This window comes from Pholis gunnellus (genome assembly GCF_910591455.1).
Source record: "Pholis gunnellus genome assembly, chromosome: 17".
Lineage (NCBI taxonomy): Eukaryota > Metazoa > Chordata > Actinopteri > Perciformes > Pholidae > Pholis > Pholis gunnellus.
Window position 1 is genome coordinate 19,050,782 of NC_136544.1, and position 13,251 is coordinate 19,064,032.

Consider the following 13,251-nt stretch of genomic DNA (forward strand, 5'->3'; position numbering starts at 1 on the left):
GGCTTATATGGTGACTAACAGCAACACACATGATACAATTGGGCTCATTAGAGCCACAAGAGTCTCGGCTCTCCGGTCTATTTATGACATTCAGAGACTGTTCAGGGACCCCAGCATGCAGAGATATTCACATGTTTAGAACTGTAACCTGATGGGGTGAACACAGAGACTGAAATGATACACAACACACCCACAGGCGTTAAAACATACACCTGTATCATGCGTGAGCTGTGGGTCGCCATCGTTACTGTGAGTCACTGTGTGCGTGCGTCTTTGTGCGATATCTCGTTTATGCTCGTCTGATTGTTTACTTCGTGTTCAGCTAAATGTGATTTTATTCTAAGCAGACCGCTATCGTCTCAGGACGACAGAGAAAAAGGAGCAATTTGTGGGTAAGAGCAAAAAATAAAATAAAAAAGCATGTTCGGGACACCGACCCTGCCATGACGATCACGAAGTCGAGCTGGTTCCACTTGTCGCCAAGGTAGCAATTGGGGCCAAAAATTCCCAGGGCCACCATCTTGATGACCATTTCCACAGCAAAGAAAGCAAAGATACAGTCGTCCAATACCTGAAGAAACATGGAGAGGAACACAAACACGCCAACAATAAGAACCAGAGGACATCTCGTCGACAGAATCAGGTCAGCTCCTTGATAAAGTTTCCTCATCACATTCCGGTAGGAGCTGAGGAAGAGCCAGTGGAGGCTGTCGGGAAGAAATTCTTGTCTCCATTAGTTAGTTTCATCCCAGCAGGGAATAGCTCTGGCTTAGCGTGGTTATGGCTGTGTCTCAATTAATTAGACATCGACTACAGCAAAGAAGAAAAGAAAAAAGAAAAAAAAAAAGAGGAAGAAACGTCTGTATTTGAATATAATGAGCACGTCTCACTGCGCCGAGAACCAACATCGCTCTACAGTAAGAGCGCGTTGGAACAAACGAGACAAGTGAGACAAGAACAAAGAATGAAAGAAATTGTCTTTTCCATTTGTTTACAAATTGTTCTTGTTATTATTGTTGCTCAACTCAGAATGTAAAAATCAATCTCTGGTGTAAGAGACACATTTTATCTGCAGTAAAATAGTCCTATCTGTCCTTTACATTTGGCCCCATCAGTGATGTCGCCTAATATTATATAACATTGTCATATAACATGTGTAAACCGGGCCCGAGGCCGTCACACTGACCTGCAGGATGCGGCACCACTCTGACTGACAGGTGACGTCTTCACAGGGCTGGAACATCCCCAGAGTGACGCAGTTGAGCAGGATGACCAGCATGGATACGTGCTCGAACCACGTGCAGGAAGAGGTTAAGGCCAAAGCACATGTTTACAGAGCGCACTGTTCATTCCAGGCCAGAGACATAATGAACTTCAGAGGACAAACGACGACTGAAACAAATAACATGATGTTGAAAATGGAAACAAAGTGTCCTCAGTATGCTTTTAGATTATGTTGATGTCCCCCCCCCCCCCCCCCCCCCCCAATGCTGACCACAGGTGCAGGCACGATCAGCTGCAAGCCACACACAGTCCAGTCCATAACAATGACATAACGTGATATATACTGTAAGAGATATATATAAGCGTGCATGAGAAGGGCTCAAACCCTAGAGAAAGATCATGATTCAGCATAATAGCATGCGAGACAAACACACCGCAGCGTTTTGTGCGATTCTAATGGGACATAATAGGTCCAAAAATGACCCAGTGGGGCCGGCTGTTCATCTGTTAACAGGCAGTTTCACTGTTTCACAGATAACCATTGTAATGGGCCCATGTCTACTGTACATCCTGTGGCATCATTTGCTAACCGATCAATGAAAGTCCAAGAGAAAAGACGTCGATCACAACTAGCAAAGGGGGTTTTATATAATCCCAGATGCAGTATTCATGTTAATCTCTCGGTGAGTCTCAAGATCTATCCTTATGAGTCTATTCTACTTTCTTGTCACAAGGGCGAAGCCCAGTATCACGGGTATAACAATGTCAGACGTCACCTATACTGAGCTGACTGAAATAGAACTTGTGAGTAATCGTGTGTAGATTTCATTTAGCTTGTGTTATCCTTTCTTTATTCTTTTTGAATTATCTATGTAGGGCGAGGAGGTACGTTACAGAGGGCACGGAGGGTCAGCAGAGGACTTTTCTTTCCGTTCACGTTTCAAGAGCTTCAATTATAATCCATCTATAAGGAATGGAGTCTTAACAGTGTGGCCAGATCGGTGCCTCACCCCCGAGGACGGAGATTTGATGGATGGTTTCAATCCGTCTAGTTATCTTTGTGCAGCAACACGGATGGCGACCAACACTGCGCCCCACGTTCCTGTTGACTCAATGAAAAAGATGACAAATCTAAAAAAAAAATCCCAATATTTTGTCTCATCTGATTCCTTTTTTCTCCTCAAATCTGGCAAAGACATGTGACATGTGTGTGCTCGTCATGGATCAGTGCAGCCGCACTCCTACTATCAACAACGTCACAAATCCATGTTGCACATAAATCAATCCAGTCTATGAAAACACAAGTTGGACCAAGACCCATACATACGGACAATAAATCCCAGCGCGTCGGCAGCTGCAATAAAGTTATAAGATGTACTTTCATTGAAAATGAGAACGAAAAAGAATCATCACGTAATCAGTGCGAAGAGAGCGCGAGTGAGAGACGGAGAGATTGGATGACAACAGAGAACAAGAGAAAGGAATAGCTTGAAATCATGTCTCCTACAGTAGAGAAGAAAGGCACCGATGCTGCTGCTTTTCTACTTCGGTTTGGCTTTTGTCCCAGAAACACACACACACACACACACACACACACACACACACACACACACACACACACACACACACACACACATGCAGGGATCTGGTGTGTGCACCAACTTGCAGTGTTGAAGTATTCCCGTGGTGAAGTCCTGTTCTAATTAGAAAGGGAGTCGGAGCAGAAAACAAATGGTGACCACCGTCTTCTGCATTACTCACACACAGACGTACTGTACATACAGACTCACAAAACACACACGGATGCACGCATCTATGCATTTTAGGCAAATTAAGTTTATGCCGCGCACTCACACACACACACACACACACACACACACACATATATACGAGGACAATCGGACCTCTCTGCTCTCTACAGAAGTTTGTATCAGCGGAAAATTCTGACCTAAAACTTTTGTTTTTCCTCCAGTGGCTGTTAAGAGTAAAGGCTATAATCTTGAATTGATCCTACACGACAGTCAATACTTTGCATAGACGTCACAAGGAGATGACGGCGCCCAGCACGCTGTCTTCGTCTTTCACTTTTTAGACTAAACATGTCCATACCAGGAGAACCAAGAGGCTGTGCTCCTGGGGACAAGTCACCTTCCTTTTGATCGCTACTTCGCTAGTTCATGTGGAACTTTGGGCCAAATATGAAGACGTTCATGTCACTCCTGAGATATCGCGTTGACGAGAATGGACCGCACAGACGGACGGATGGAGTCTCTTGTACAACGCTACGCAACTGCATATTCAAAAATGAAATAAAATAGATGAAAATGCATCTCTTCTGTCAGTTAATGTTGTGTTCAAAGACGTGAGTAAAGATCAATTAAAAAGCAATCAAGACTAAATACGTTGAACATGAACAAATACTCTGTGAGGGGAGGAGGGGTTGCACACACAGTGTTCAGGGTAATGAGGCTCATGTGAGCGTGTGAGGGCGACATGTATCTGAATACAGACGTGTGTGTGTTTAACAGCAGATGTTGATCCGGATGAGTGGGTTTGAGGCTATTTGTCATATCAGCTTTGGACAACTGAAGAAATCACCATCAACTGTTTATGTCCTTGTTCATCTTAAGAGAACGTCTGAACAGGGAATAACAACAGCAAAGACAAAAAAATACTTCAGTCAAACCGCAGCAGAAAACAACAAGCGATCTTCTGTGAATGCATTTTACATTTTAGAAGAAAAATGTAATATAATAGCCTATTATCTTCGCTCTGCTTCCACCAACACAGCGTCGTTGTGACGGCCCAGACACACAGCTGAGAGCCTCACCCGTCGCACCGCTTAATTAACCAAACCTGACAAGTGTGCAATGCACTCTGCCTACATGCCGTGTCTTTATTCTCCCCGCTGACAAAAGCTCCCCTCTGTCCACCGGGAGGGAAGTTCAAGATGTGGATCTCCTCAAATATGAGATATGTAGACCAATTAAAGCTCAAGAGTACTACGGTGTTATATAAGCAGACCATCTCTATTCTGGACTGAGATGCACTTAAAGGCAACTTACACTGTATATGCAGTACATGAACTCAAGTAATGAAGTACAAATTTGAGGTATTTGTTCTATACTTCAGTATTTCTGACAGGTTTAGTTTTCATCCCCTTCCTGTCCAGTGAAAACCACGTATCTCCAGATGTGGTGATTGTGAATGTTAGTGATAAACCAATGGATGGAGTGTGTATACTGTAGCTACTAAACTATTTAAAAGGCCTTTAAAAAGCAGCTTTACTTCAGAGCTCATGAAAGCTTCTCACAGGGCAGCAACGCTACACACGCATAACGTGAAGCGTTCCTGTAGACGAAACCGTCCAACGGTCCATAAAGGAGTTCAAATTACGAAGCGTCAACATCCAGAGCAGTAAAAACGCAACATAGACGTTAATGCTGAAGCTTATTAATGCACTAACATCAAACAGAATCGTAAAACACTGACAGGGAACATTTTACTGCACAGTGAGTACTTTATGTACATTTAGCTGAGAACTTTTCACAGTGTAAACGATCGGAGGACTTCTTCCCCCGCTGCTTACGTCTACATCTCCCGCTTCTCACAGACTTGACGTGCTAATATTGTACATCGGGGAAGCGGCAGTCTGCTGTATTTCTGGAAGAGACGGTCTCCGCCTATACGAGCCGAGCTCCCGCTGCCGCGGTATGCAGCAGCTGGATGTTCAAGTTCACAGAAGCAGCGCTACTGTGGGAGGCTGAAAGAATGCTGCTTATCCTCTGGAGGCACATTTAAACAGAACGAGAGGGAGAAATAAACAAGGGGCACAACATTTTGGAGGGGGGGCTTGTGTGTGACATGTTTGTTCAGAGGCCACGATCACGCAGGGAGACGTTGATTCAGTCGTTCTAAAACAGCTCTGAGGCTCGTGTCGCATGAACCCCGGTGTACAAATGAGTTAAATGTGCATTCAGCCATTACGGCGCTGTAAAACATGTGTTGTGCCCTCGGAGGAGCGGCAATAGAACATCCTCGATAACATTGTTACAATGGTGTTGTTGTGAGTACAGAGAGAGACAGAGAGAGAGAGAAAACACATCTTCAATCACATAGAAAATGCCTTGGGCCAGTCTGTCACTATACAACACACACACACACACACAAGGTCATGGGTAGTAAGGTCGATCCTTCCCTCAGAGATGAAAGATTCAGTAATCTGCAGCAGAATTAAAATGAAAGATTTGAATATTCAGAAAGTCTCTCTCTCGTGTCGCTCGGTGCCCCTGTGCGCTCTGCTTTCTCTAATTCCTCTTTAATCTCCACAGTCAACACCTCCTGAGCCCCCTTCTGTCTTCAGCTCTCTCTCACACACACACACACACACACACACACACACACACACACACAGAGATGTATGTGTGCATTGCAACACACAAGCATTAATGTATAAGTCCTCAAAGTCGAGCCAGGCTGTCGCTGCAAAGCGAGCTCAGCGTACGCACTGGTTTTCAGTTAACAGAAAAACAACAAAGATCCTGTTTTGTTTTTTTTTCTAATTTAGTTTGGCTTCTGCCTAACACACACACACACACACACACACACACACACACACACACAAGCTCAAATTCAGAAGTATAGTTATGTTTTTTGTAATGTTGCTATAAGCTCTGTAAATATAGTGTACATTGGTTGGATTTCCGGCCCGGCACGCAAGCGCTCGTGGTCTCACTCGTTCAGGTCGATTTACGCCTCAAACCAGGGCTGTCGGGTCACACTGGATGTGAGGGATTGTGGGTAATACAATGGGGACACTTAATATTACCATTTATCGTCTGTCCATTTAGAGAAAAATAAATTACTTTTCACCCGGTTTTGATCCATCAAGCTCAGACGACCGGGTAGTTTGGACACGGTGTTATTTTTTATATTACTGTTCAGGTTATTTACCCAAAATGTTGACAAAGCTGTAGAAAAACTGTTGAACAAAACAATGTGCATATGACATTATAAAGGAAAAATCAGTGACAACGTGATAAAAAAAAGATTTTAACAGTTTGCAACCACCATTTCATATTTAAGTAGGAGTTAATAACCCGATACTAACATGAACAATAACACTCAGACAGAGTGAAAACAGCCCACTGTGTTGGGTGCTTCACAAACATGGGTACAGAGTAAATTGAAGCCAATTGCGTTGGTGCAACATTGAATGAATTTGGTATTGTTTGTTTTGCACCTTGGGAGCATGTGAGTGTGTCATCATGGCATGGCATCATGGTTCTGGAGAGAATAACTGCAGCAGGATCTAACACAGAGACGGTTTGGAGAACTTTTCCAGGTATTTGCATTTCCGTTTGTCCGTCTGTGGACAGCTTTTGTTCACCACAAGAGCATCGCAACCATGCAAGACACAGGTGTGTCATTTGGATCAAACTGAAGGCTTAGTTCGGAGATGGGCGTGTTCAGAGCAAAGGAGCCGGAAGAAGAAGGGCAGGAAGTGGGGAGGAGGCCACTTCAACCCAACTTTGACGTAGAGACGGCGTATACGGCTCTGGTAGAGGCAGCGAACTGTCAATCACAGTAGCTAACATTTAAATTATTTAATTAACTAAATTTACTAAATGAACATCATGCTGTATTGAAGAGGACTTGAAACTACAGATTGAGACCATGAACTCATGTTTACAATGTTTACTGAGGGAATGAATCAAGAGAGAAGTAGAGTCATTTTCTCATAGACTTCTATACAACCAGAGGAGTCGCCCCCTGGTGGTCAGTAGAGAGAATGCAGCTTTTAAGACACTTCAGCATTGGCTTCACTAGTCAGTTGCCGCCTGGTCTGTACTAACATTTTGACTTGGAACACTGGTTGGTCAGCAGTCCAAATCTAGAAACAGTTTATTGTATTTATCTATTCATCTACTGGAATTTGGCTTTAATTGTGAAGCAAATGCAGGAAGTTCAGCCTCATTCATTTTCTTACAGATTTCCTTTACGGTCCCTATAAAAACAAATAATAACGTCCTTCAACCAGACCGGAGCGCCACACTACTTTTTACCGACTTGGTTTATGGTACCATGAATATTTTATCTCTTCCAGTATCAGAGGGCACAAAATCTGTCCACTGGAGCATTTTGGTGTGTCGCTCAAGGGCAACAGTAGCGAAGTAGACACAAACACACGGTAAACTAAAACCGTTGGAGACGGAGGAGAAAGTAGAGTCGGGGATGATGGGAAGCTTTCTACAGAGAGGTATGTGGAGCATCCATTACATTTGTGACTGTATGACGGGCACCGAGTGACTCAGTGTTTGTCTTCATCATCTGCTGCGCTAATATGTGACAATACAAGCCTTCCGAGGTAAACAAGACACACGCATTTGTAAGCGCCTGTTCAATTTGTACCACACTCTGTCATAGCAAAGTCTCGCACCTACAGCGGCTGTGATAACACTTACACACATTCGCTAAGGGAACACACACACACGCACACAAATGCATAGAGCTTGTGTACAATGATGTGAACAATGGTTGAACAATGGTTTGCAGGTTGCGTTTTCCCTTTTTTGTTTTTTTCCCAACCGGACATGAAGAGCACAGCAGCACCTTTACACGGTCGAACATGTCGACACGAGTGGTTGCCGATGCAAGAACAACAACAACTCCCCAGCGCAGCCTCTTTGGCATACACGGACGCACACAAGCATGAATCCATTGGAGAGGTCTTGCGGTGCGCACACACACAATGTCAGGCCCACTCCACAATGCATGTATACAGTGTCAAGCCCACTCCAGTTGAGCTGTCAGGCCAGTGCCGGTGCACATAGAGAGTGTGGGGGGGGGGGGGGGGGGGGGGGGGAGGAAACAACAAAGGAGCACTGAAGCACCACAGAGAAATGTTGTCCAGTTGTCTCCCATCACAGCATTCAGAAAAATGACAAAAACTCTCTTCATTAAATCAAGTTCTTTTGTCTCTTTACCCCGTTTCCTGTATCTCTTTCTCCTCCTGTTATGACTTCCTCCCTCCTTTCTTTTCATCTTCCCTCCCTTTTTCTCCCTCCTCCATCCTCCCAGGGTTCTCTGTCTGTCCATGTATGTTAAAGAGGAGCGACGGTGTTAAGTCGCAGCACACAAGCAGAACTTTTCCCCCGCGCTCTCAGCGCTCTTTGTTCTGCGATAAAACTACAAATCAAAGCTCGTCCCGTCTGGTTAGTAGCTGTTGAACTTCCTTCTGCTTTCGGTAAAAGAAAAGTTTATCGTCTGAACACGTTCAAGCAAAAAAGTTTGATTTGAAGAGTTAGTGCTCAAAGAAAAAGCGATGCATCCACACGAGAAGAAGAAACAGACTAGTCTGCAACACTGAAGTGCATTTATTAAAGTGGTTCGGGGGTTAATGGAGCTCTCAGAGAGGAGAATGTGGGGAAAAGAAAACAGAGAAGAAGAAGTCGCGAGGAGGCAACTATATTCTCATCTTCATGTTGAATGTATTTAAACAGGCTGGGATGTAAACAGCTGTTCAGTGAGTTTATGACAGCGTGATATTGTCTTCCAATACAAGCATCTACTGTATACTTTAGGTATGAAAGTTATATTTGACCAATTCTTTCCTTGTCTGCTCTCCACACAGACCCACACATGCTAATCATCAATGCACCAGACGTCCATGCAGACGGAGATTTAAAGTGTTTAATGTATATATAGGGTTTCCAAATATATTCAATGTGTAAACCTTCCATGGGAATTAACAGGAATTTATGGGGAATGTACAAGAATTAACAGGAAATAAAAGGACTGGAATTCAAATGTAGGGGTTATTCTCTCCGGCTGTATTTAACATGACAAGCCTTTTGCCATACACACACACACACACACACAATCTAGTGGTTGGCCAAATAAATCTATTCATTTGTTGAATACTTTCAATCTCAAAGCGCTGGAGGAATATTATCATCAACCAGGTTAACTCTCCCTTTTCTCCTCCCTCCATCCCCCTCCTCAACACCCTTTTCATCCCTCCCTCCTTCATCAGTACCTTGACCCTCACCTTCACCCCTTCTCACTCTCTTTAACCCCCCTCCTCCTCCTCCCCCACCACCTTCATTTCTATACATATCCCCCTCCATCTCTCCTCTTAGCCTTTAACCTCCCTCTCTTCATCTAATTCTCCCCCTCTGTGTACGTTAGCTTCCATCCTCTTGTGCAATCCATTTCTCTGCCCCCCCCCCCCGTCCTCGTTCGTCCATCCCTCTTTCATTAGAGGAGAGCAAACTCAATCCCATCAGATGTAATAACCTAATCACACTCTGTACTCAGGTCGATCAGCAGGGCAGCAGAGAGTGTGTGTGTGTGTGTGTACATTTGGTATAAAACAAGTGTGTGTGTGTGTGTGTTTTTGTGTTTGCCTGTTATAATGAGCGTACTCATTTTAGTTGCAGTGTCCTTTGTCCTTTCCATATCTGCTTTGTACATCCTTACTTTGTACCAGCTGGTTTTATAAAACAGTTGATTTACGTTGTCGGGAGGAGGTCGGTGAACGGCTGAGTGTACAAAGTGCAGCAGAGACCGTGGTTTAAGCCCGGCTTGTTACAGTTAGGCTGGGTTAAGTTTAGGGAAAGCTTGTGCTACAAATCAGCATCGACTTGTTCAAAATCCACAATCTTTCTCTATCCTTAATAAGTGCTTTTATCTACGAAAAAGAACGAGTCACAATTCATAGATTTGTGTTATTATGTGTGTGAAAGAGGAAGTTTAAAGGCCGAACGAAGATCTATTCCTGAACCGAACAAAGTATTTTTGTTGCCTTCACCTCACTGAGTTTCCTGTGAACGCATGTAACCAGAAAACTGACGCGTGCAACAAGAGATGAGGAGTAACGTTTCGTGAGATACGACATGAGGAGACGCGTGCTTTAGCGTATAAGAGCGGCGATGGTAGAAAGAGTAAGTTATTCAGGTAAGTTATTATCATTTAGTCTCGGCTAAATGTGGGTGTGCTCCATATGAATGTTTCATCCATATGTTGATCAATAACATTTTGTGGCATTTCTTTGTCCTGCAGATCATAATAGCTAAAGTACATTAGTTGTACCTGAACATGACGGATAAATGATTTATGAATCTATTTTGAGTCATCAAGGTAATTGTATCACGCCCTCTATCCAAAAAGAGAAATAAAATGACATGAAAGATATTATATCTCTAATATTACTTTGATGATCTAATATTTTGGTTTCTTAGCTTTATTAATATTCAATTCCACTAAAATCTCAAAACTATTTATCGTGATTTCATGTATAAATATCTTTATTTGCCGATAACTCAAACTCAAACACCTTTGGCTGCTTCGTTGGTGATTAAATCTCAGAGGAACTCATTTCTGCTTTGACCGAGCTTCTCCCGCTGCCGTCGCCCCGCGGACCATCCCGGTCCGTTTGTCCTCCTTCCTTCATCGCCCATTCACTGTTAATGAGCTCTGCTGTCCTTTCCTCCTCCTTCTTTACCCTCTACCGCTCATCTACGACCAAAATCTGCTTTGTCTTTTCCTCCTCTCTCTACCAACTCCTCCGTTCTCCTCCCAGCGATCCGTCTCACTCTGTGGATGTGGCTGTGGAGTCACGCCAATCCAGACTCCAGGCCGTTATGACTGGGATGATTGTTCATTTATTTCACCATCTGCCACTAAAATCTCACACACACACACACACACACACACACTCTCTCTACCATTACCTCAAACATTACAACCCCCCCCCCCCCCTGCTGTGATCATAACTTTAAGGATTTTGCCAACAGAATGAGTAGTTGCCGCATGTGTCATGCAGCATGTGTGTGAACCCCAGATCGGCTCATCTCAGCGAGGTCCCTGAAGGCGGCACGACTCAGAAACAGAAACCCATAAATCAGCCTGTCCCTGAAATCGCTCCTCCTCGCTCCCTCTTTCATCTCTCCATCCCCGCGTCCCTCCATCCCTCCTCCTCCTCCTCCTCCAACACCCCGGAGAGGAGGCCGAGGCAGCAGTGACGCAGCTACACCAGGATTCCCTCTGTCTTTCCGCTATGGAGTCTCTGCTGCGAGCTCTTTCATCTCCCACTTACTTCCACTGCCTTTTTTTATCTTCTTTGTTGACGCCACTTTGTGTTGGCGAAATGTTTTCTGAGCAACTTTACATCAACCACCAGTATCGATGATATAAAGTTTCATTCTACTCCTCTCTGAGGAAGGATGTGTGTGTGCGTGCAATGAGACGCATCCGACAGTCTTTTTCAGTCTTTTTCAGTCTTTTTCAGTCTTTTTCAGTGCGACAAAACAAGAACAGTTTGGACGAGTGTTTGTTCTCTGCTGCGCCGCAGTGTGCAGAGATGTGTGTGACTGAAACAATCCTGACACACAACTCACCTGCACACAAGCCAGCCCAAGGTGAGGTTCTCTCCGATGGCATCTGTCCCATCATGTGCATGCACAGCGTGTGTGTGCAGGTGTGTGTGTGTGCAGGTGTGTGTGTGTGCAGGTGTGTGTGTGTGCAAGTGTGTGTGTGCAGGTGTGTGGGTGCAGGTGCGTGTTTGTCACAGTGTGTCAGAGAGGAAAAAGGGAGGAGGGAGATACAGAGAGCCCTAAATGGAGCAGCTGTATCTGATGGGGCCTTAAACCTGTGCAGAGTATCTCACACACACACACACACACACACACACACACACACACCTTAAATGGTTCAACTGCTCAGCTCGACCTCGTGGTATTGGCTCCTCCACATGTATTAGAATCACCACACAGACCCTCACACACTGGCAGGATAACTCAAATAACTTAAAGGCGATTTTCTACATTTTCATTAACAAAATACTACATCTGACAACATTTGACACTAATGACATATTTGACCAAATGTCTGTAAGGCCTGACTTTTTCATCTGAGCCATAGAGATCCGCCAAAAACGATCAGAAAACACATCGTTGTACTTTGACATGTACTTGTACTCATTGCAATAAAAGTACAACTATTTTAGGAGATTACTTAAAGGCTCAAAATATGGAAATTCAAAGCATTAATATAGAAGCCAACTACTAGTTGCAATATAAATATACAGTGGAGTAATGTCTATGTGAACAGAGACTGTAGTCACTCTTACAAAAGTTGTAAAATAGTCAAATCCAGAGTTATTTTCCTTCCTCTGTTCATGTGAGGTGAGGTTAAAGGAAACCTCCTCATGGAATGCGGAAGATTCAGAAAGTATTTACAATATTTTATACTCTTTTTGTTTTGCTTTATCCGCCATTGAGCAACTTTCATAGAAATGAATGCAACCTCTGACGCTGTATCCAGATATCCTTACAGATAGCAGAAGCTGAGATGTACGACGGACTTAAGCTCTAAAAAACACCGGATCCTACAATTCCCACAATGCAACTAAACGTCATCTCTATTTTCACCCCTCCCTGTCTGGTAAACACTCACATCTTTGAGGCTTCACGACACCACTTTGTAACGAAGGCTTTCTGCAGTTAAGTCTCCAGCCCTGATGACATCACTGTGACATCACCAGAGTTAAGACGCATGTCTCGCTAAGAACGAACCGCTTTGGAGCCGCCACAGCCCGGCTATAGGGAAGTCAGAAAGAAATGAGAGACTAATGCATAGTTGGTGTGTGTGACAAGAGTCCTGATGTCACAGGATGACGTGTGTGACGTGTGTGATGTGTGTTTACTTTGTTATTGCAGACAACACGCGTACCGTGTAACTCTGTCAGACATAAACATCCTGACTGATTACAGCGATTAGGACGGCCACTTTCATCATGCGCGGTATTCGCCCTCCGTCTCCACTGACACAGTTTCGACAGGATTCTGGTTGCTTAGTAACCGACCGCAGTCCTGGGATTCCAGAGAAGTCGAGGGGAGAGGAGAGGAGAGGAGAGGAGAGGAGAGGAGAGGAGAGGAGAGAGTGAAGAGGAGAGGAGAGAAGAGGAGAGGAGAGCAGAGAGAGGAGAGGAGAAGAGAGAACAGGAGAGGAGAGGAGAGGAGAGGA

The 13,251-nt window shown here is 44.2% G+C and overlaps 1 protein-coding gene across 1 annotated transcript in view; it reads right to left on the reverse strand.

Annotated features, from left to right (window-relative positions):
* Positions 1-13,251, reverse strand: part of LOC306709981 (voltage-dependent T-type calcium channel subunit alpha-1H-like) — a gene marked incomplete at both ends in the record, with an annotated part of 95,097 nt that overhangs the window by 45,650 nt on the left and 36,196 nt on the right. Inside the window, 2 exon segments of the mRNA XM_079178319.1 lie at positions 438-571; positions 1,187-1,298. Of these exon segments, the coding sequence (XP_079034445.1) occupies positions 438-571; positions 1,187-1,298 (246 nt within the window).